This window comes from Leuciscus leuciscus (genome assembly GCF_965113295.1).
Source record: "Leuciscus leuciscus genome assembly, chromosome: 11".
NCBI lineage: Eukaryota > Metazoa > Chordata > Actinopteri > Cypriniformes > Leuciscidae > Leuciscus > Leuciscus leuciscus.
This window is the reverse complement of record NC_138735.1, coordinates 9988166-10009865: the sequence shown is the minus strand read 5'-3', so window position 1 is coordinate 10009865 and position 21700 is coordinate 9988166. Positions and strand designations below refer to the sequence as shown.

The 21700-nt window shown below is 40.2% G+C and overlaps 2 protein-coding genes and 1 long non-coding RNA gene across 4 annotated transcripts in view; 2 read left to right on the top strand and 1 right to left on the bottom strand.

Annotated features, from left to right (window-relative positions):
• The window catches only part of LOC309509977, a 961882-nt gene that overhangs the window by 63227 nt on the left and 876955 nt on the right, over positions 1–21700 (bottom strand). The gene's annotated exons all lie outside the window — the stretch shown is intronic.
• The window catches only part of dpp6a (dipeptidyl-peptidase 6a), a 447069-nt gene that overhangs the window by 127493 nt on the left and 297876 nt on the right, over positions 1–21700 (top strand). The gene's annotated exons all lie outside the window — the stretch shown is intronic.
• Positions 1417–3312, top strand: LOC309509960 (uncharacterized protein). Its single transcript, XM_082184981.1, has 2 exons — positions 1417–2846; positions 2880–3312. The coding sequence occupies exons 1-2, from the start codon at positions 1612–1614 to the stop codon at positions 2920–2922; spliced, it is 1278 nt and encodes a 425-aa protein (XP_082041107.1). The 5' UTR covers positions 1417–1611; the 3' UTR covers positions 2923–3312.

The window sequence follows — 21700 nt, the reverse complement described above, 5'->3', positions numbered from 1 at the left end:
ACGAGCGCGTTGTACAACCCGCTCGCCTGCACCCAAACACCGTTTCTATGGTTCCCGTGCGTCACTGGCGAAAGGAGAAAAGAGTGTTAATGTCCCGCTGCGGCCGGGCCGAATTCTATTTCTCATTCCCCTCTGAAGTTCGGGCGACTGGAAATGTCATACTGCAGTGAGCGAGCCTGTTGTAATGCACGCACGCCTGCAAACAAACGCCAGCATGTTGACGCTCTCTGTTTCTATGGCAACTTCTCGCTCGTTCAGTTCCAGTAAATGCGACTGTTCCAGTGTATTCTGCAGTAAACAAGTCGGCGACACAGCCCGCTTGCCTGCACACAAACGCCGCTTTACGGCTACCCAGATAAATCCCATAGAGTGTATTTTCTGGTGTTCCGGCCACGGCCGATGGTGTTATAAGTGTAGACAAAATGCCCACTGCCTGCCCAGTGCTCATTCCTACACAGAAACACAGCCCGTCGCACAGGGCTCGCGCACATGAAATCGACCCAGATCGATTGCGCATTAAATGTGGTAAATGTGCCCACTGCCCAGTACCCACAAACACTACGTTCTGCATGTCTCAAGGTTTCTGTAAAACGAAACCAACATGCATTCGCTCTGCTCAGGCAGACAATGCTCTCAGTGTTGTAAATGTGCCCGCTATCCCACGCCCACATTCACACATAGACATGACAGGTCTTACGGGACTCGCCCAGCCCTCCCCCTCTCGGTTGACCACCGCAGAGGAGTCGAGCGCGGGCAATCTGCCCGCTGTTATCAGCGCGCCCCCTGCCTCAAATGTCATAAGCGCGACGCTTATGTTGCAGCACACTGAAGCCCCTCTGTCGCTGAGCGACCAGAGCGCGCTTCGCATTCAACCCCTAGCCATTCGTGCAAACGCATGGGCAAGGCTACCCGGGGTTTCGAAGTGGGTGCTAGACATTATAGAAAGAGGCTATTCGCTACAGTTCGGTCGACGCCCGCAACGCAAAGCGGCGCGAATCGATACTACGGTGAAAAAGGAAGTAGTACACCTACTTCGGGCCGAAATAGCGAAGTTACTGGGCAAAGGGGCTATAGAACCCCTATCACAAGCTCAGAGCGAAGGGGGCATGTACAGCAGATATTTTCTGGTACCCAAAAAAAAAAGACGGGGGTCTCAGACCCATTTTAGATCTAAGACGACGGTTCAGAATGCTCACGACCAAGAAAATCCTCTCGCAAATTTGCCAAGGGGACTGGTTCATGTCGATAGATCTGAAAGACGCTTATTTTCAAATACAAATAGCGTCACGTCACAGGCGATTTTTGAGATTCGCCTTCGAGGGCCAGGCATATCAGTACACAGTCCTGCCATTCAGCCTATCCCTGGCACCTCGCGTGTTCACGATGTGCATGGATGCAGCGCTCGCACCCCTCAGGCTCCGAGGCATACGAGTGCTGAATTATTTGGACGATTGGCTGGTTCTAGCTCGATCACAGTCGGAGCTCATAGAACACAGGACCATATTACTCGATCACCTCGAGAATTTAGGTCTCACAGTCAATTGGGCAAAGAGTTCACTGTCTCCCAGTCAGAAAATATCTTTTCTGGGCACAGATCTGGACTCGCTGTCTATGACAGCACAGCTGTCGCCGCAGCGCAGACTAAGTATTCAGCGCATGACAGAGATTTTTCGCCACGCCGCTTTAGTCCCGCTCAAAAAGTTTCAAAGGATGCTGGGTCTCATGGCTTCAGCATCCTCAGTGCTTCAGCTGGGTCTGCTTCGCATGCGCCCGCTGCAGTATTGGTTGAAAGCGCGCGCCGCGCAGAGCTTGGACCTCCGGTCTCGCGCGCCTCAAGGTCGATCAGAAATGCGTCGCAGCTCTGAAACCTTGGACAGTGACCGACTGGTACCGGTCAGGTGTAAGCCTGGGGACTTCCTCGAGTGTGAAGGTGGTGTCTACGGACGCCTCAACCTCGGGATGGGGAGCGCTGCTCGAGGGCAGACCATTATTCGGCCAGTGGTCGGAACGGGAAAAGCTTCTGCATATAAACTGCCTGGAAATGATGGCAGTCGACAACGCGCTGAGGCGCTTTTGTCCCCAGATAAAAAGACACCACGTCTTGGTCCGTTCGGACAACATGTCAGTGGTGGCTTATATAAATCACCAAGGAGGTATCAGATCCAGAATCCTTCACAGGCTGACGGAACGCCTCCTGGTCTGGGCTCAGCACAATCTGCGCTCGCTCAGGGCAGCGCATGTGCCCGGCCATCTGAATGTGGGACCAGACAGACTGTCCAGAAACAATCTGCCGACAGGAGAATGGTCTTTACATCCACAGACAGTCAAAATGCTATGGAGGACATTTGGCAGAGCGGAAATAGACCTATTTGCGTCTCAAGAGAACGCTCATTGTCAGGAATTCTTCTCCAAGAGCAGGGATGCGCTGGCTCACGTCTGGCCCCGCTGCCCGCTCTATGCGTTTCCCCCTGTCACGCTCCTACCCCAGGTGTTAGAGCGAATCAGGGAGAGCGGATGCCCAGTGCTACTCGTCGCCCCATTTTGGACAAACCAAGTCTGGTTTCCAGTCCTGATGCAGCTGACGAGTACCGCCCCGTGGCCGATACCGGTGAGGAGGGATCTCCTCTCGCAGGCGAACGGCTCGATCTGGCATCCTCGCCCGGAGCTTTGGTCCCTACATGTGTGGGCCATCAACGGGTACCCGTTAACCTCCCAGCGGGAGTGTTAAACACGATCACGCAGGCTAGAGCTCCATCTACGAGGCGGCTCTATTCCTCAAAATGGTCTGTGTTCACTAGCTGGTGTACAGCGAGTGGCACTTCACCCTCACGCTGTGGGGACCGGAGGTTCTCTCCTTTTTACAAGAGCTTCTGGATAAGGACAGAACCCCATCCACGCTCAAAGTTTATGTGGCGGCCATAGCAGCGTTCGCTGAACCACCGCTTGGCCAGTCATTAGGAAGGAACGATCTGGTCATTCGCTTCCTTAGAGGAGCTAAGAGGCTGAACCCTACCAGACCACCCTCAGTTCCCGTTTGGGACCTTTCCACGGTTCTGGAAGCCATGAAAGGTGCCCCATTCGAGCCAATACAGTCAATAGACCTGAAACTCTTGTCTTTCAAAACAGTGTTTCTTCTGGCTCTCGCTTCAGTGAAGCGCATAGGGGATTTGCAAGCGCTCTCAGTGAGCGCGACGTGTATGGAGTTTGGGCCGAATGACTCGAGAGTCATACTCAAACCAAAGCACGGATATGTTCCTAAATCCCTCAATACACCGTTTAGGGCACAGGTGATCTCCCTGTCGGCCCTGCCGGTATCTGAAGAGGAAGGGGACGCAGTCTATCCAGATGGATAGTTAATAATAATAATAATATATTTATTTTGTATAGCGCCTTTAAATGTAGCTTTCTCAAAGCGCTTTACAGACAAGCATAACAGCAAAGGAATAACACAATGTAAATACAAAAAAATTAAAATAAACACAAAATTAAGATCATGTAAAAGCAATCCTAAAATAAAATGTTTTAAGAAGAGATTTAAAAGTCACTAATGTATTTGCTTCCCTGATGTCGGCCGGGAGAGAATTCCAGAGCTTAGGAGCATAGACAGAAAATGCTCGGTCACCCCACGTATGAAGCCGTGTCTTCGGAACAACCAAAAGACCACTCTGAGAGGAGCGCAGATTGCGACGTGGTGTGTAAGGGATTAATAAGTCAGTCAAATACTGAGGTGCCAAATTGTGCAGAGATTTATAGGCCAGCATAAGGATTTTAAAATCAATACGATACCTAACAGGTAGCCAGTGCAGGGACTCCAAGACCGGGGTTATATGGTCCCTGGCCCTGACCCCAGACAGTACTCTAGCAGCTGAATTTTGAAGATATTGCAATTTATCCAATGATGACTTAGATACCCCAGCTAGAAGACCATTGCAGTAGTCAATGCGCGAAAAGACAAAAGAGTTTATCAACTTCTCAGCTACAGAGAAGGACAACATAGGACGAAGCCGGGCTATATTTCTGAGGTGATAAAATGATGTCTTAACTGTATTCTGGACAAAAGGCTCAAATGACAGTGTGGCGTCAAATATGACACCCAGATTTCTTAATTTGGTCTTAAACTCCAGTGCAACGCCATCAACAGACAGAGTAGGAGACCCAACCTTTCGCAGTTGATGTGGAGATCCAAGGAGCATAACTTCTGTTTTTGAGCCGTTTAGAGACAGAAAATTATTGGACATCCAAATATTTATCTCAGCAATACAGTTAGAAAGATGCCCAACGTTCACTTGCTGACCCGGTCTAGTATGTATATAAATCTGTGTATCATCAGCATAAAAGTGATAGTTAAGGTTGAGAGATTGTAGTAATTGACCGAATGGATAGATGTACATACTAAAGAGTAGGGGACCCAAGACTGACCCTTGTGGAACACCCGTATGAACGGAACCAACTTTGGACCTATAACCACCCATAAAAACAAATTGACTGCGGTCAGTAAAATAGGACTTGAACCAGTCAAGAACAGTCTCTGACAAGCCAAATACATGTTCAAGGCGATTGAGTAGTAGGGCATGGTCAATAGTGTCGAAGGCTGAACTGAGATCCAAGAGAATAAGAATGGATGTGGAGCCGGAGTCGGAGGCAATTAGTAAGTCATTAGCGACTTTCACCAACGCAGTCTCGGTGCTGTGTAATTTTCGAAATCCTGATTGATGAGGCTCAAATAGTTTATTTTCAATTAAGTGTTTGTTTAATTGGGCTGCAACCACACCCTCCAAGATTTTAGACAGAAGTGAGAGATTTGAGATTGGGCGATAATTTGACAGATTTTTCACATCAGAATTTTGCTTTTTTAAAACGGGAGTAACCGCAGCAGTTTTAAGTGCTGCTGGCACCTCCCCAAATGACAAAGAGTCATTTATTATAGCAAGAACTGAGGGACATAAAGGACCAAAGCAGGATTTAAACAGGATACCAGGCATGGGATCAAGTATGCAAGTGGTAGCTTTCATACTAGAAACCTGGTTGCAGAGCATCTCAGGTTGTAATAAAGTAAATTTGGATTAGAAGGAATGCCAGAGAACCTCGGAGTATTAACTGTAAGATCGGCAGACTGCAAGGTATGGATATTTGTGCGAATATTGTTAATTTTTTCACTGAAAGATTTGAGAAACTCATTACACAGCCAGTCAGATGAAGTCAGAGAACTGACACTATCTGCTTTAAGCAGACTGTTAATTGTATGAAAGAGCTTCCTGGGATTGCTTTGATTATTATCAATAATGTTTGAGAAATAGGCAGATCTTGCAGTTTCAATGGCTACTCTGTAGTTTGACAAGCAATCTTTCCAGGCCTGGTGGAACACATTTTAACCAGAGTGACGCCATTTTCGCTCTAATTTCTGGCACACAGCCTTCTGTATACGCAAATCACCATTATACCAGGGGGCTGACTGTGCAAATGAAACGTTACGTGTTTTTATGGGTGCAAAGATGTCCAAGTTGGCTGTAAGGACATTATTAAATACTGAAATTTTATCCTCAAGAGGAGCAGAAGACATGCCAACTAAAGAAGAGACAATCGAGTTTGCAAAGGTAGCATGATCAATTGATTGCCATTTACGGAATGAAATAGTTCGTGAAGTCTCTCTACTAGAATGAAATGTCTCAATATTAAAGAAGATAGCTAGATGATCAGAAAGTCCAGCATCCACAACAGAGAGATTAGAAACAGATGAGTCATTTGCAATAATTAAATCTAACGTGTGTCCTTTACAGTGAGTGGGGACATTTACAAACTGAGAGAAATTAAAACAGTCCAAGAGTGATAGAAAATCCTTGGCCAAGAGACAGGCTTTCTGATCTACATGTATGTTAAAATCACCCAGAATCAAAATTCTCTTAAATCTGACGGACAATAAAGAAAGAAGATCAGCAAACTCAGACAGAAAGTCCTTATTCAGTTTAGGAGGTCGATAGATAGTGACCATAGCAGAATGGAGAGCAGAGTGAGTATCAGACACATTTAGAACAAGACATTCAAAAGTTTTAAAAGGAGGAACGGATACAGGGTGAATCTTGTATTGCAGTTTGTAAACAACTATAATACCACCACCTCTACCTGTAGTTCGTGAAACATCAATGAGTCCAAAGCCCGCTGGAGTCAGCTGGTTAAAAAGAAGACCATCGTCCTGTTTGTGCCATGTTTCCGTAATGAAAGTTGATGCTATAGTTGATGCTATAGCGCTAGCTTACACATCCAGGGGCCTGCAATGCCCGATAGGTGTCAAAGCGCACTCCACAAGAGGCATGGCCTCGTCGTGGGCTTGGTCCAGTGGGATTGCCTTGCAAGATATCTGTATGGCGGCAGGCTGGGCCTCCCCGTCTACATTTATAAGGTTTTATAACCTCGAGGTTCCCGCTTTGCAAGCTAGGTTGCTCTCGGTTTAATTTTTCAGTATTGCCCGCCCGATGCTATCGGCTCGGGATGCTGAAACTGCTAGAGCGTTGATCACGGATCGTCTGTATACTTCTGTGGGCAGTGCGTAAGTCCCCCATATTTACCAGTCCAGGCCGAGTTCGCCCTGGCTGTGTGGAACACTTGATATAACATGCTCTTATCAGAGCTCCATATTACAGGAATGATGCTATTCTAGCCCCTCGTCCTGGATTCTCTGTGAGTCCCTTGTGATTAGGCACTGTATGAGCCCCGGGCACCTGCCCTTGGGACTTTAGTGTTATGTCTCAAGCATGCACGGCGTTTTACATTGTGTTCCCCTAGCGTAAGATATCTTACGCAAGTACGAGAGACCTCTCGTAAGAGAACGTACTCGGTTACTAACGTAACCTCGGTTCTCTCTAGAAGAGGGAACGAGTACTTGCGTATCTTGCCGTGCATGCGTCATGTTCTGATTCGCTTCAGCGATGAAAAACTGACCAAACCAGCCTCTCTGGGCCGTATTTATAGCCCTGGCCCCACCCGATTTCGGCGGGAGCCTCTATCGAATTCTGAGGAGCCTCTATCGATAGGCTGGTGCAGTTGCCGCAGAGCAGCCAATGGGCGCGCGAGCTGTCTCGCCCATGTCTGCATGCTGCTGCAATGCATTTTACATTATTGCAAAATTAAGGATAATTTTTGGCTTCAATATCTCGAGGAAAAGAGGTTTTCCCCTAGCGTAAGATATCTTACGCAAGTACTCGTTCCCTCTTCTAGAGAGAACCGAGGTTACGTTAGTAACCGAGTACGTTCATCACATTAAATGAATAGTTCACCCAAAAATTAAGCATACATGTAGCTTCAATTCTGGCAGGTCACGCTAGTCAAGCTCACATCAGCTGACTCTTAGCTGAAACACGTCACCTGTAGGAATAAGGTGCCTATCACTGTATAGATATATAAGCTCCTTCAGTAGTATTAGCAGCTATCGCGTTTCTCAGGAGCTAATTACCCTCCTCCATCCCCAGCTCCTCCTCTTGTCAGTCAGGATGGCATTCTGATTCCCCTTGAATCAGAATATATTCTTGAACTATGTTGTACTTTAAAATCTTGAATTAATGATATCTGCAATACATTCATGTTGGCTCTGTTCTGTTTACCCTAAGGGTTATTGCTGCTCTCCCTGCTCTTATCCATGCTAGGCTGCATGTTCTTTCCCAGAACAGAACCATACCGCCAATCTTAACTGTATGCTAATTGTCAATCGTAATTGACTATAGTTGTCCTGACAGAAATTAAAGTTTTGTCATCATTTTCTCACCCTCAAGTTGTTCCAAACCTGTATGAATTTCTTTCTTCTGCTGAACACAAAGGAATATAATTTGAAGAATAACCAAACGGTAACCAAACAGTTGATGGGCCCCACTGACTTCCATAGTATTTTTTCTTTCCATACTATGGATGTTAATGGGGTCCATCAACTGTTTGGTTACTCATACTCTTCAAAATATCTTCTTTTGTGTTCAGCAGAAGAAAGAAATTTATTCAAGTTTGGAACAACTTGAGGGTGAGTAAATGATGATAGAATTTTCATTTTTGGGTGAACTATCGCTTTAACTATCAATATGATCCACTCAAGGAAGTGTAATATCTGGAAAAGCCCTCTGACTCCGGGTACGTTTATACGACAGAGATGTTCTAAAAACGCAAACGTTTTTCCTTTGCCATTTTCGCGTAAAGCGAAAACGTTTTTTTTTTTTTTGCCGACAACGTTGTCAAAACGATTCCCCGGGTCTGTGAAGTTGACGTCAAACAGACTGAAGACAGAAATAGTCAATTTCACTCTTTACAAACCCTGCAAATTAAACCGTCACAGGTAAACATAATGTATGGGCTATCCTACACGTCAATGGTTTTTTTTGGGGAGGATGAAAATAAATTGGTTGTTTGTATCTTATTGTTTCTGTTTCTTGTTGGAAGTCAGTCTGGCACACCGCTGTGACTTTTATAACCTGCTTCAATTTTGGGCCGGTTCAATGTTTTTAACACGTTTACAAATGCATACTTCATCCCTGCAGGTGTTTCTGAGTGATGCATCATTTAAGGAGCTCTTGCATATGCAAATCTCTCAGAGACTGATTATGTTTGATGGAGCAGATGTCCTTACTCCTCTAACTAACAGACCGCCTGAGGTCATGCATGTACGTGTGTGTACGCACAACAGTCATTCATTTTAAACATTTCACATTATTGCAAATTACTGTAAAAAAAAATCATCCAAACATTACCATGTTTTTTTGGACATAGTACCACAGTAATACCATATTTTTTACCATATGTAATGATAATACTATGTTGTTAAAGTCAGCATGAACAAAATAAGTCCTTTCTCCCCTATCGTGACGTATATCCGAGTGAAACTGCTTCTCAAACATGTCGGGCGGAACTTGATTTTCTCCATCCTGAATTGATTGGATGGTTGCGGTTTGCTATTGCTTTGGTCTCTCATGTGAGTGATAGAAAAATGCTCCTGAAAACACATCATCAGAATTATAAATGTGCCATGGTAAACTTTGTAAAAGTAGCTAAACTGATTATTGCAGTAAAATAATGTATTCATTTTAATATCAGATGTTTTTAATGCCTAACCTCCCTTTATGTGCTTGTGAGAGATTTTCATTCTTTCTGCTGGCAAGCGTTTGTTTTAACCTAATGAAACCCTCAGGGCAGATAATACAGTATAGATAACGATTTGGACACACTTATCATTCTGAATAATTAAGTCATCTTTTTAGAAAAGAATTAATAATAAAATACGGGGGAAAAGTGTTTTAATGAAGTTCATGTATAATCACAATTTATATTTGTCTGATAAAAATAATTTCAAAATAAAGTAACGCTTTACAATAAGGTTTCATTTTCCTAACATTAGTTAACTACATTAGTTAACATGAACAACAGCACTTCTACAGCATTTGTTATTAATCATATTAATTATATCAACATTTACTAAACATTAGTTATTGCACTGTGACTTTAACAAAGATTAATAAATGCTGCACAAATGTATTGCTTGTTGTTAGTTTATGTTAGTTAATGCATTAACTAATATTAACAAATTCGACCGGATTGTAAAGTGTTACCAATGTTTATAGGTGGCCATTTCAAAGTCTTTTTAATTGGTCAAATATATTTAACATGACACTTTTTTCTTTTCCTATTTTATGAGAACTGATTATAGACGAAGTTTATTAACTTTATAACATGCTTCAGACATGATAAAAAATAAATTACTGTTTGTTTGGGATCTCGGGAGACCCCAGATATAAAACATGAATACATGAATAAGAAGTGACATTAATCAATATCATTCTTATATCTGTATTTCTAGTTTGTGATACAACAGAGGGTTAAAGCATGAACAATATCTGCCCTCTGGGTTTTGATTTGAACAGTGGAACAGATTAAAACCGCTGGAAGGAAAATATGAGGTTCATTTTTAAATGACTATTATTACTTTACACAGACATCTTTGCAACCTCAGTAAAGTCAGTCTCAATGGAATATGAGGGTTAAGTCTTTAGATCAAAAGTTTTATAGATCACAAGAAACATACATTAAAGTTTGACTGGTACTGGAGGTGTCTAGTTGTGTAAGTGATTTTGCACAGGTTTATCTGGCCACTTGGAGGCGCTCTAGTATTTCCTGTGATCAGTGTAAAGGGATGGAAATAAACAGTTAAGATGGATGCAAAATTGCAGAAAGTCACTCTTTAGTAGTATGACGGCATTGATTCTGACTCATAATAGTCTCTATCAGCACTATTCACATATGATAAATAATATTGAATAAGGTCATTGGCTCCTTGTTTTTGGTTTAGAGACATTCGTCTCCATCTTCTGTAGTTTTTGAGGTTGAATAAACTCAGTGGATGAATGTGAACAAAGTGAATGGACATGTAAGATTCTCACTCAAGTCTTCTTGTGAAATGTTTGTCCCATCACCACGGGTCTTACTCTCTGAATTTAAATCTTATCGATCTGCTTGTTTGCCTTTTTTTCCCCTTGGATCTTCATCGGCTCTTTCTGTGTGTGGAGTGTGAGGGCATAAAGATCATTTTGTCAACATCAGCGTTCCTATAGCACACAGTGCACAATTGATAAGAGCATATCTTGTGATATTTCCTAATGGCTTTGCTGTACAAACGATTTTCTAGGAAGATAAGCGCCGCTTCTCAGGCAGAAGGAGGGAAGACCCCACACTGGCCAGACTCACATTAGGGACCAGATTTACTAAAGAGGGCAAATTAGTGTGAGAGCGCTATTCCAAAACATCTTGGAAAGTTGTTCTGCACGTGATCTACTGACAACACAGTAAATTCAAATTAAAGAACACAGACACAGTCAGATCATTTCCATAATGACCAACGCAATCTACCAAGAACAATGCAAATTAACGTCTGGTTTAAGACATGCTTTTTTTGGGCCGGTAAATAATACCAGCAAATTGACTAGAGCAAACCTTATTAAATCACATTGCATGATTCATTTTAATATTATACCCCCATAAATTTTACGTCTGAAAGGGAAACTCCTACAAATGCATGTGCAATAAGGTCAGACGCAAAAATATCTGTGTCCAAGCCTTTTCAGCGCACATTTTTGAAAGCGTGTCTTTAGTAAATGCTGATAGTAGTAAAAGAGGGTTTGCACTGGCACAAGCTGTTAGTAAATCTGGCCTTGGTCTAACACTTTCCAGGTGCCAAATGAGTTAAATAATTTTGATTCAACTATTAATCACAAGCGGTAACTTTATTAAGAACTGCATTGTTATAAATAATTTGAAACCAATTGCAAGAATGATAGTCTGATCTTCACTGATGTAAGTGACACCAAACTGTCACAACTCACACATCTCTTAACAACTTTTTTTTTTTACTCGTAAAAACTCTTAACAACTTTTTTAAAATGTATTTTTATTTATCCAGAACTCCATGGGGCGACACATAAATCAATGTCAGAAACAGAGAAAAAGAAAAATAATATTAAGAAGAAAAATTACAATGTGTCTTGATGTTTTATGACAGGTGCAATTTCATCTTGAATAACAATAACCTGTGATTGTAGACACTAAACAAAAAAATGCTCTAAATAATTCTGTTGTCAAAAGGAAAATATATATGACAGTATATCATATTAGCAAAAATATATATATATATATATTGAACCATGGAGCAGTCTGAGCCTTTTGATAATGCTCTCATTATTATGCCAATCATAAATAAGTACATCAAATAACTAAGATATACTAGTCAGAACATTTTTAACTACATTTTTACATGTGCTGAAGAAAATATAAGCTACCTTTCAAAAGTTAGGGTTTGTGTTATGAGGGAGGAAACATAAATAAATAAATCTGTACCCGCTGCTATTGTGTCCTTGTTTATATACACATACATACATACATACATACACATTTATATATATTTTATATATATTTTATATATGTATATTTATATATACATTTATTTCAAGTTATAAAGTGTTAAGCTCACGTTACATTTTCTGTGTCCTGTTGCAGTCTGAATGTTCAATTTCAACATAATTTGCCAACTTTAGAAATCTCAGTGTAATCACGTTAAATTATCGTAACTTTGCAGGAAGGCTATGCCCTCTTGACTTTTAATGACAGCCTCTTTTATAGTCGGTTAAAAGTTTTAATGCATTTTGTGATGTGTTTGGCTTTAAGCCATTGACCATGATTGCAGTCCTACTTGAGAAAGAGTCAGTGTCACCAGCAGTTGCCATCCAATCATTTCTATTCATTAGTGAGGAGTGCAGTGAAATGCTGAAGCTACTGTAATTACCAACGCTTGATTTCACAGTTCTGTGTATCTCTTTACATGCTCTAGCTGGCATCCTAAATAGTCTGTACAAGTTATTGTGTCCTATAACAATGTGTCCCAACCAGGGCTACATCAAATCTTGTCTCTATTATTAGAAGACAATTTCCTGTGGGGTTGTTTTCAAGAGTACAATTCTTTTCTAAAAATAGCCAAAGGTGCAACATATATGATGTCCCTCGGAACGTCAGTTTCACAGTTGAGACCTTTTGTTGTCCCAGATTTTTCTCACGAAATTTGTGTCTGAACATCCTTGCTGAAAAATGCTGCTGGGTTTCTGGGTATCAATGTTGAAAACAGTTGTGTAAATTTTTTTCAGGATTCTTTGATGTATAGAAAGTTCAAAAGAACAGCATTTATTTGAAATATAATCTTTTGTAACATTAGAAATGTATTTACTGTAACTTTTGATCAATTTAATTCATCCTTGATGAATAAAAGTATTGATTTCTTTTATTTCTTTCCCCCCAAAAATAAAATAAAAATTCTTACTGACCCCAAACTTTTAAAAGGTATTATTTAATGTCACAAGATTTCAGATAAATGCTGTTATTTTGAACTTTCTATTCATCAAAGAATCCTGAAATAAAAATGTAAATAACGGTTTTCAACATTGATAATAATGAGAAATCTTTCTTGAGCATCAAATCATATTAGAATGATTTCTGAAGAATCATGTGACACTGAAGACTGAAGTAATGTTGCTGAAAATTCAGCTTTGATCAGAGGAATAAATTACACTTTACTGTATATTCACATAGAAAACTGCTGTTTTAAATTGTAATAATATTGTACAAAATATATATTTTTGTTGTTGTTGTTGTATTTTTAATCAAATAAATGCAGCCTTGGTGAGCAGAAGAGACTTCTTTTAAAAACATAAAAAATCTTACAGATCAAAAACTTTTGATTGGTAGTGTAGTTAATGACATCACACAGGTGGTGGAATAATAACATCTAATTAATACTTTCTGGATCGAATTAATGTCAGATTATTGCTTTAAATAAGAAACATGTTTGGTTGCGGAACACTGGCTTGCCCATGCTATGAGATCCACCAAACCAAATAAAACCACAGAAAACCTTCAAATTGAACAGTATTCATATTTTACTGTGTAGTTATCATAACAGCGAGTGCTGCTTTCACTTGTCAAGCAATCGCCCTTTCCTAGTTGGCATATTATACTATCATAATTAATGTGGTGTGTCACAACATGCTTTTAAGAGGTCTGTGTGTTTTTGAGGTGCTGTCCATGGTGCTGAATCACACTGCCTATTCTGTGATCCGGGGCTGTCCATGGTGCTGCAGCACTGCTCTGATTTTAATGGGCCATTTTAGAAATATTTGAGTGCAACCTTTAATTCGCTAAATTCTCTCAAAAGATTTCACACTTTAGAGACGTGGGAGCAAATTGTTGCTGGTTTATAAAGTGTTGTGTTGGATTTGACTTTTAATTAACCTGTCTAAATAATGTAAATCCAAAAAAAAAAAAAAAAAATCTTGTCTTTTGCAATTAGTAATTATGTTTCTTGCTTCATTTTGTGTTGATGCTCCCTTGCCAGAAAAGCTGCTACACTTATTACTTTATGTTATTAATTATTTATTTTAAAAAGATTGTAATAGGCTAGACATGGAAATTAGATTACTTTCTTTTACATTTATAGTCTATTGTAATTGTGGCAAAGTTGTTAGCACACATACTCATGTAAAGCTGTAGTACTCGGGTTCGAGTCCGGCCTGCAACATCATTTAGTTCTACTACTAACAACCCCAAATAAAAATAAATAAAAAATTGTTTGTCGTTGTTTGTCTGTCTCTCAGTAGGACAGATTGCATAATATTAGATTGCAGTAGATCTTTCAGTTGTGTGAAGGATTCTAAGTGCGTTTCTCAACGCCATGCCTATAATTGAATAACCTGACCTTAATTACTCATTCTAACCCTACTGCCTTAGAAAGCTGGCATTTAAACCAAGCACGTTTGTGAAAATTACTCGGAAACCTTTTGAATCTCTCTGTATTGAGCAGAACGCCTTTATTTATTTTTTACCTACTTTCTGTTTGCGTCCCCTCACCGTTCATTGGCCTTATCGAGGACAAGGACACCATCCTCCAAAGCACGGCCTTTCATAACGTCAACACACCTTTAATACGTGACTGAAAATGTCCAGCTGAGGCTAATGGAAGTCTATTGATTTAGGCTATTGGCCGCGAGTGGCTTACGTGGTGGAATTAGCGTGGATGTAAAAAAAAAAAAAATGCAATGCATTTAAAACGATTAATTATGTCCTTATGCGACTTGAGCTGCAGCTTTTGTTGTGCAAAAATCCCATTTTGTCAATACACCATGCGATGGCTTTGGCGCCTTAATCTCAAACGCTAAGTCTCTGCATGAAGAGATTTTTGATTAAAATCTCATCAAACTTTCCTCTGCGAGAAATCTTTCTCGCTGCGTACACAGTTAAACACACACACCTCAGGCTCTGAATGCAGATGAGGTGTGTTTGGATGTGTTTGTGTGCCGCTGTCATCTTCACGTCTTTATTCTCCTGTCCCATGTGGTTACGGCTGCAGATATACAACATGTCAAATACATTTGGTGCTGCTGTGATTTTACACTGTCACTTTAACCTTATACTGTTGATGAAGATTCTTTTTAGTTTAGGATGTTGTCAGGTCTCTCTCCAGATCTCTAGTTTTCTGCTAAACTCCATTGGGACTTAATTTTCAAGCAAGGCAATTAAAGCAGCAGAATTATAACAAAGGATGAGGATACAAGCAGAATGCAGCAAGTGTTGAACCTGTTAAGGGTGTTTGCAAACGTCACAAATATTATTTGAACTAACCGTTATCCCAAGTCAGTGCATAACCTATTTGAGCTACCGACTTGAAAGATTTGCTCAAACTGTGTATGTTGTTAAAATTTTCACTTGATAGATGTTAAAGGACAAGTTCGGTATTTTACACTTAAAGCCCTGTTTACAGATCGTATCTGATGAAATAGAACTGTTAAGATTAAAATTTGGACACATGCTGCTGTCCCGAGAATTTTTGGTTTATTTTGCTTCACCCCCCCACCCCCACAATGGTTGTCTATATGCACTGGAAGATTCCGACCTAAAAACACATTAAACTTTCGTTTACAAAGACGTGAAACTCACCGAGTGGTCAGGGGTGTTCACTGATATGTTCCATCAAAAATCGCTGAAAAAGATACATTCCAACAGGTTTTATCGTAGTTTTTGTCCAACTCCATTGACTTAATAGGACGTGCTGTGAGACCGCAGCACCTTTACGGTATTACTCCGCCGCTTCTTCTTCTGCTTCTTCTGTGTATTCAATGAAATGCCCGTGGTTTGCTTGCAATTGGCAAAGGTGCATTATCGCCACCAACTGGGCTGGAGTGTCTATTATTCAAGCTCTCAACGGAAGAATCACGGGTGTGACGCGTTTGGCAAAATAGGTCCACAAAAGCGAAATAAACCTAAAATTCTCGGGACAGCAGCATGTGTCCAAATTTTAATCTTAACCGTTCTATTTCATCAGATACGATCTGTAAACAGGGCTTTAAGTGTAAAATACCGAACTTGTCCTTTAAATCAGGCACGAAATCCAACATTGTAAAAAAAGTACTGCTACCTACATTTTTGCAAAACTCCCAAAACATACCTATAAGCATACTATTCACTTCAGTTTCCAGCTGAAATGAACACTATAGATGCAGTAAAACACCAACAACTTCTATTTCTTTTAACAATTATAATTACAGAGCCAGAATATCGATTAATAAGCACTTATTTTTGTGCAGTTCCTATCACAATACTGTTATGACCTCAAAACACTTTTACCATAGTGCATGATTTTTAAGCTAATACATTTCTCCTTATGCTCCAACTTGCCTCAACACACCTCCCAGAAAGTTTCTAGTATGCCTAGTAAAGCCCGGGATACTCCAAGCCGACGTCAAAGAACTTGCGGCGACAAAAGCAGACTGTGTTGTTGCCTGTTGTTGGCCATAAAGCTACACTCTAACACACCAAAAGGACTGAAGGTGACTGTCAGCTAGCACGTGCATTCTGCGCCTGCGTGTAAGTAAATATCGGTGTATTGATAGTCTATTTTCGTCATTCAAAAAGGGAAACCCATACTAGGACTGCAGATTCGAAAACCGTGAACAAAGCAGCGCTTGCTTACCATGTTGAATATCAATCACGCTGATCACTTTCTTCATTCCAGTCGGCACATATTATTATGAAAATATTTGTGCATTCGAATGCTCAGGTAAGATGACATAGATTTATAACATCCTTCTGTCTGTACCATCTTGACTTTGCTCGCTTTCATCACTTTCACATTTATTCTCGTACACTGACTCGCTGAACAGCAAATAAGAGTTCTCTCTCTCACCGACGACCCGACGCCAATTCAACATGCTGAATCGGCCCAAAAACAAAATATAGGTTTAGGGTAGGGTTTGGTGTAGGTGATACGTTATTTTCAAATGTGATAGAGCATTAACCTTTTAGTGCCACTCACCGGACATTTCATTTGCGAACTTTCGCGATATGTACAATAACCAGCGTAATAAAACATTGCCAGATTCATGTTCATCTGTTGCGGTCTTGCGGATAAAACTAAACACGCTTTTATAGCCACTCACTGGACATTTCACTTTGAAAGTGTCGCTAAACGTGCAAGAGGCAATGTAATATCACGTTACAGAAGTACCGCCACGGGCATGTTTTTCCAATGAATGTGGGTTGGAAAAAACCCATAGACTCGCACTAAAGGAAGTACTTCTGAATGCACTGAATGCAGTTCTTTTAATGTTTATATTCAAATGAATGAAAATGCAAAGCAGCAATAAAAATGCTAAATAGTCAATGAGTCGATTTTATGAATGTATGTTTTTAGGGTTCAGACACTTGAATGTTGGATGAGAGGGGTCATTCTTCTGTCAGGTTGTGTAAAGCCTCATGAGCGGCACGCTGCAAAGGTCACAGCAGTGAAGGCAGCTGTCCTCACAGATTGTATCACTCAAAGGGTCTTTTTCTTTTTCATGTTTTTCTTCCTTTAGGCTTAATATCTGAACATCAGATTTCATCAGTCAGCTTAATGTTTTTGCACATTGTATTTTTTCTATTATCATCATTGTGAAGTGGAATTGTGAGAAAGATTTTACTGTACATCACAACTTAACTTTAAATGCTCAGGTGTTCCCCCCCAAAAAAGTGTAACTGATTTAGTTAAAAAATACTGAGTATGGCATGGAAATGAAGTGTATATTGTTTTACGCAGCTCTGCATTCTGCCCATCACTCTTACTGAAAATGATTTGTGACCTGCAGTTAACGTTTACTTAGCTTTCCGATGTTTGATTTTGCCTTGAGCTCGTACAAGCCAGAATATGGCATGCTCAAATGACACCGGTCTGGTCTCGAGTCAAACATGCCCAACACATACATACAGCTGCCAACCCAACATTGCGAAGGCCACTTCTAAAAAAAAAAAAACCCTGCAACTAATGGGAAATTCATGGGAAGTGTGTTGTGAGAGTTGTGTGTTTTCACTACCTGATGAAGGCTTATTAGCCACAACACGTTGGTGTGCGGCTATATGTGAAGTCTTTTTTTTCCCTTTTTTCTGTAACATTAGGTAACGAAAAATACATTCATTACAAGTACCGATATTTAAACCAATTAATGTAATTTAGAATAATACTTTCTTAGACTGTATAAATATTTAATATATATACAGCGGGGGAAATAAGTATTGAACACGTCATCATTTTTCTCAGTAAATATATTTCCAAAGGTGCTATTGACATGAACTTTTCACCAGATGTTGGTAACAACCCAAGTAAGCCATACATACAAAGAAACAAACAAAAATAAGTTCAGAAATTAAGTTATGTGTAATAATGTGAAATGACACAAGGAAAAAGTATTGAACACATGAAGAAAGGGAGGCGCAAAAAGCCAAGACAACTGCTGAAAACTTACAGTAATTAAAAAGCAATCCAGCCCCCTGTCAGTGGAAATTAATAACAGCTGGTTCAGTCCCAAATGATGGCCTACAAAAAGGTATCATTGCCAAGGTGTCACACAAGACACATCTCATGATGGGTAAAAGCAAAGAGCTGTCTCAAGACCTTCGCAACCTAATTGTTGCAAAACATAATGATGGCATTGGTTATAGGCGCCATTCTAAGCTTCTGAATGGTCCAGTGAGCGCTTTTGGGGCCATAATACGGAAGTGGAAAGACAATAATTTCACCATAAATTTGCCTCGACCAGTGCTCCTCACAAGATTTCTGATAGAGGAGTGAAAAGAATAATCAGAAGAGTTGTCCAAGAGCCAACACCAAGTTGTATGGTGTTTTTAGGGTAATGTGCACTGCCATTTCTCCTCCAAATTTGGTGTATATTATGGCATCCAAACAGTTCAATTTTGCTCTCATGTGACCACACTATATTATCCCAGTATTTCACTGGCTTTTCCAAATGTTGTGCAGCAAACTTTAAATGAGCTTCAACATGCTTTTTTTTTTCAGTAATGGAGTCTTGCGTGGTGAGCGTGCGTACAGGCCATGGCGGTGGAGTGCATTACTTACTGTTTTCTTTGAGACAACAGTACCTGCTATCTGCAGGTCTTTTTGAAGCTCTCCACAAGTGATCCTTGGCTCTTGGACAACTCTTCTGATTATTCTTTTCACTCCTCTATCAGAAATCTTGCGAGGAGCACTGGTCGAGGCAAATTTATGGTGAAATTATTGTCTTTCCACTTCCGTATTATGGCCCCAAAAGTGCTCACTGGACCATTCAGAAGCTTAGAATGGCGCCTATAACCAATGCCATCATTATGTTTTGCAACAATTAGGTTGCGAAGGTCTTGAGACAGCTCTTTGCTTTTACCCATCATGAGATGTGTCTTGTGTGACACCTTGGCAATGATACCTTTTTGTAGGCCATCATTTGGGACTGAACCAGCTGTTATTAATTTCCACTGACAGGGGGCTGGATTGCTTTTTAATTACTGTAAGTTTTCAGTTTACTTTTTCCCTGTGTCATTTCACATTATTACACATAACTTAATTTCTGAACTTATTTTTGTTTGTTTCTTTGTATGTATGGCTTACTTGGGTTGTTACCAACATTTGGTGAAAATTTCATGTCAATAGCACCTTTGGAAATATATTTACTGAGAAAAATGATGACGTGTTCAATACTTATTTCCCCCGCTGTATATATATATATATATATATATATATATATATATATCTCAAACGTATTGGGCATTTCACTTCGAAGGTGTTGTTAAACATGCAAGAAGCATCAAAATATAATATAATATATTTTAGAAAGGAGCTTGGTCACAAGAAGACCATCATATTTGGGAGTCTGTGGCAAAACGTTTGAAAACTCATGCTGAGCAAATAAAGCTGATGTCAGAATTGCGTAATTCAGTCTCCCCTGAGGCTAATTTTGACATTACATTAAGCTCTGGGTTAAACACTGACCCTAGTTTGTAGTATTTTACCCAGAAAGAATTTTAATGTCCTCATTAGTGAAACAAATGTGGCTGAATGTGAGCTGCTGGTATCTTAACAGCACAAACTATGCTCCTTTAACACATGTAGATTGAAGATTAGATTGGTGTCAAAAACAACAAAACCAATGTCACATGGCCAGCTATTTTGCATTTATCAAGTGCTTTAAACCAACCTTTATTAGACATTAATTTCATAAGTATAAAGTGTTCCATATATATATATATATATATATATATATATATATATAGTTTTGTTGGCCAAACTGGAAATGAACATCACCCTGCTTTATGATTCTTGCGCGTTTGTTCTTCAAAAAAAATTTTTTTTATACATTTTTAAGCCTAATTACAAGTAAAAATGTAAAGTTCACTGACTAAATAACTGACTGTAATAAGGCTATGAAAGCGACTTAGTGAATAGATGAGTAGACGTTTGGTGTGACAATGTTTTATGTTCCCAACAACAAGTAAAAGCTTGTCAAGGGTTCATTACTGATGTATTTCATATTGTAGAATAAAACATGAAAATATCTTGAGCTTGTGTTCACCACAGACCTTATTTCAGACAGACCTTATTTCAGTCATTTAACCAAAAACCCTTATAAAAAATGTGCTAACTCATTTCCAGGTTTTAGGACTCATTACTGCAGCTCAACAATTTTCTTTCGTCTCTCAAATTCCTAGACTCCCTATAACCCTCTTGTGGCCCCAGAGGGGTCTCCAGTTTGAAACCTCTAGCTAAACTGGATTGCGGTTACTCACTTGAATTGAAATACTGTGCACAAAAGAGCCCCAACTGTTTAAAAGCATTTGACCCATTGGGTTCATTTCAGAGGCCCTGGCTTCAGCCTGGTCTAACCTAGGCACCGGTGAACCACAGCGTGAATGTTCCTGTAAAGTTCTGAGCTGCCTGCCATCCACAACCAGGTCTGAGTTCCCACATTCATGAGGGTTGGAGAGAAATCACAGCGCTAATGTAGGAGATGAATAGAATAATAGAGACATTAGGATGCTGGCGAGGCTGGTGGAGAGAGGCAGGCCCTGTGGAGCAGCTGTTGTATCGTGGGATGGGTGATTCAGAGCCAGAGTGAGATGTTGCGAATGAACTCAAATGAACGACAGCTGGCACAGCTTTGGGTTTTGTTTGCCAATAAGGACAGAATTAGACAGGAGTTGCCCAGACAATAGATCACTGTTCAAACGCTGTTGGACACAAAATTGGAAATTTCTACCCTTGTGATAGCAGATATAGTTACAAGTCATAATTGATGCTTTAACTGTTCGAGCACAACTGACATACATGAATAAGTAAAGATATGACAATATAAAATTATCAAAGACCAAAGCTGTTACTAGTGTGATCAACTCAGGGCATGTGCAAAATTACATATTTTATAAAGCTATACTAGACTTGTCTGAATGACTAGTCAGCATTATGGAAACCTTGTAAAGTTGGTTTAGAGTCACATTCACTAGATTCCAATCATTTGTAATGAGGTATGGGCACTAAAGCCCTTCAGTGGAGTAAGAGACAGATATTCACCAAATAATTAGACTAAAATAACTGGGAGCAAAGTCAGAAACGATAATGCCACGTCTGGAGTCATCACTTGTAAAAAGTAATGGACGGTGTTTAAGATGTGTCAGCATTGCTACATTCAACTGTGATGTGCTATTATAATTTTGAAAATGTTGCATTGTATTCATTTCGCTTCCTCACATTCTCCCATGCATTGTTCTTTGAAAAGGGTTTAGTGTGCTGACAGTCTAACAGTTACAGCATAAACTGGCATCTTCATTTAATTTGTAGACA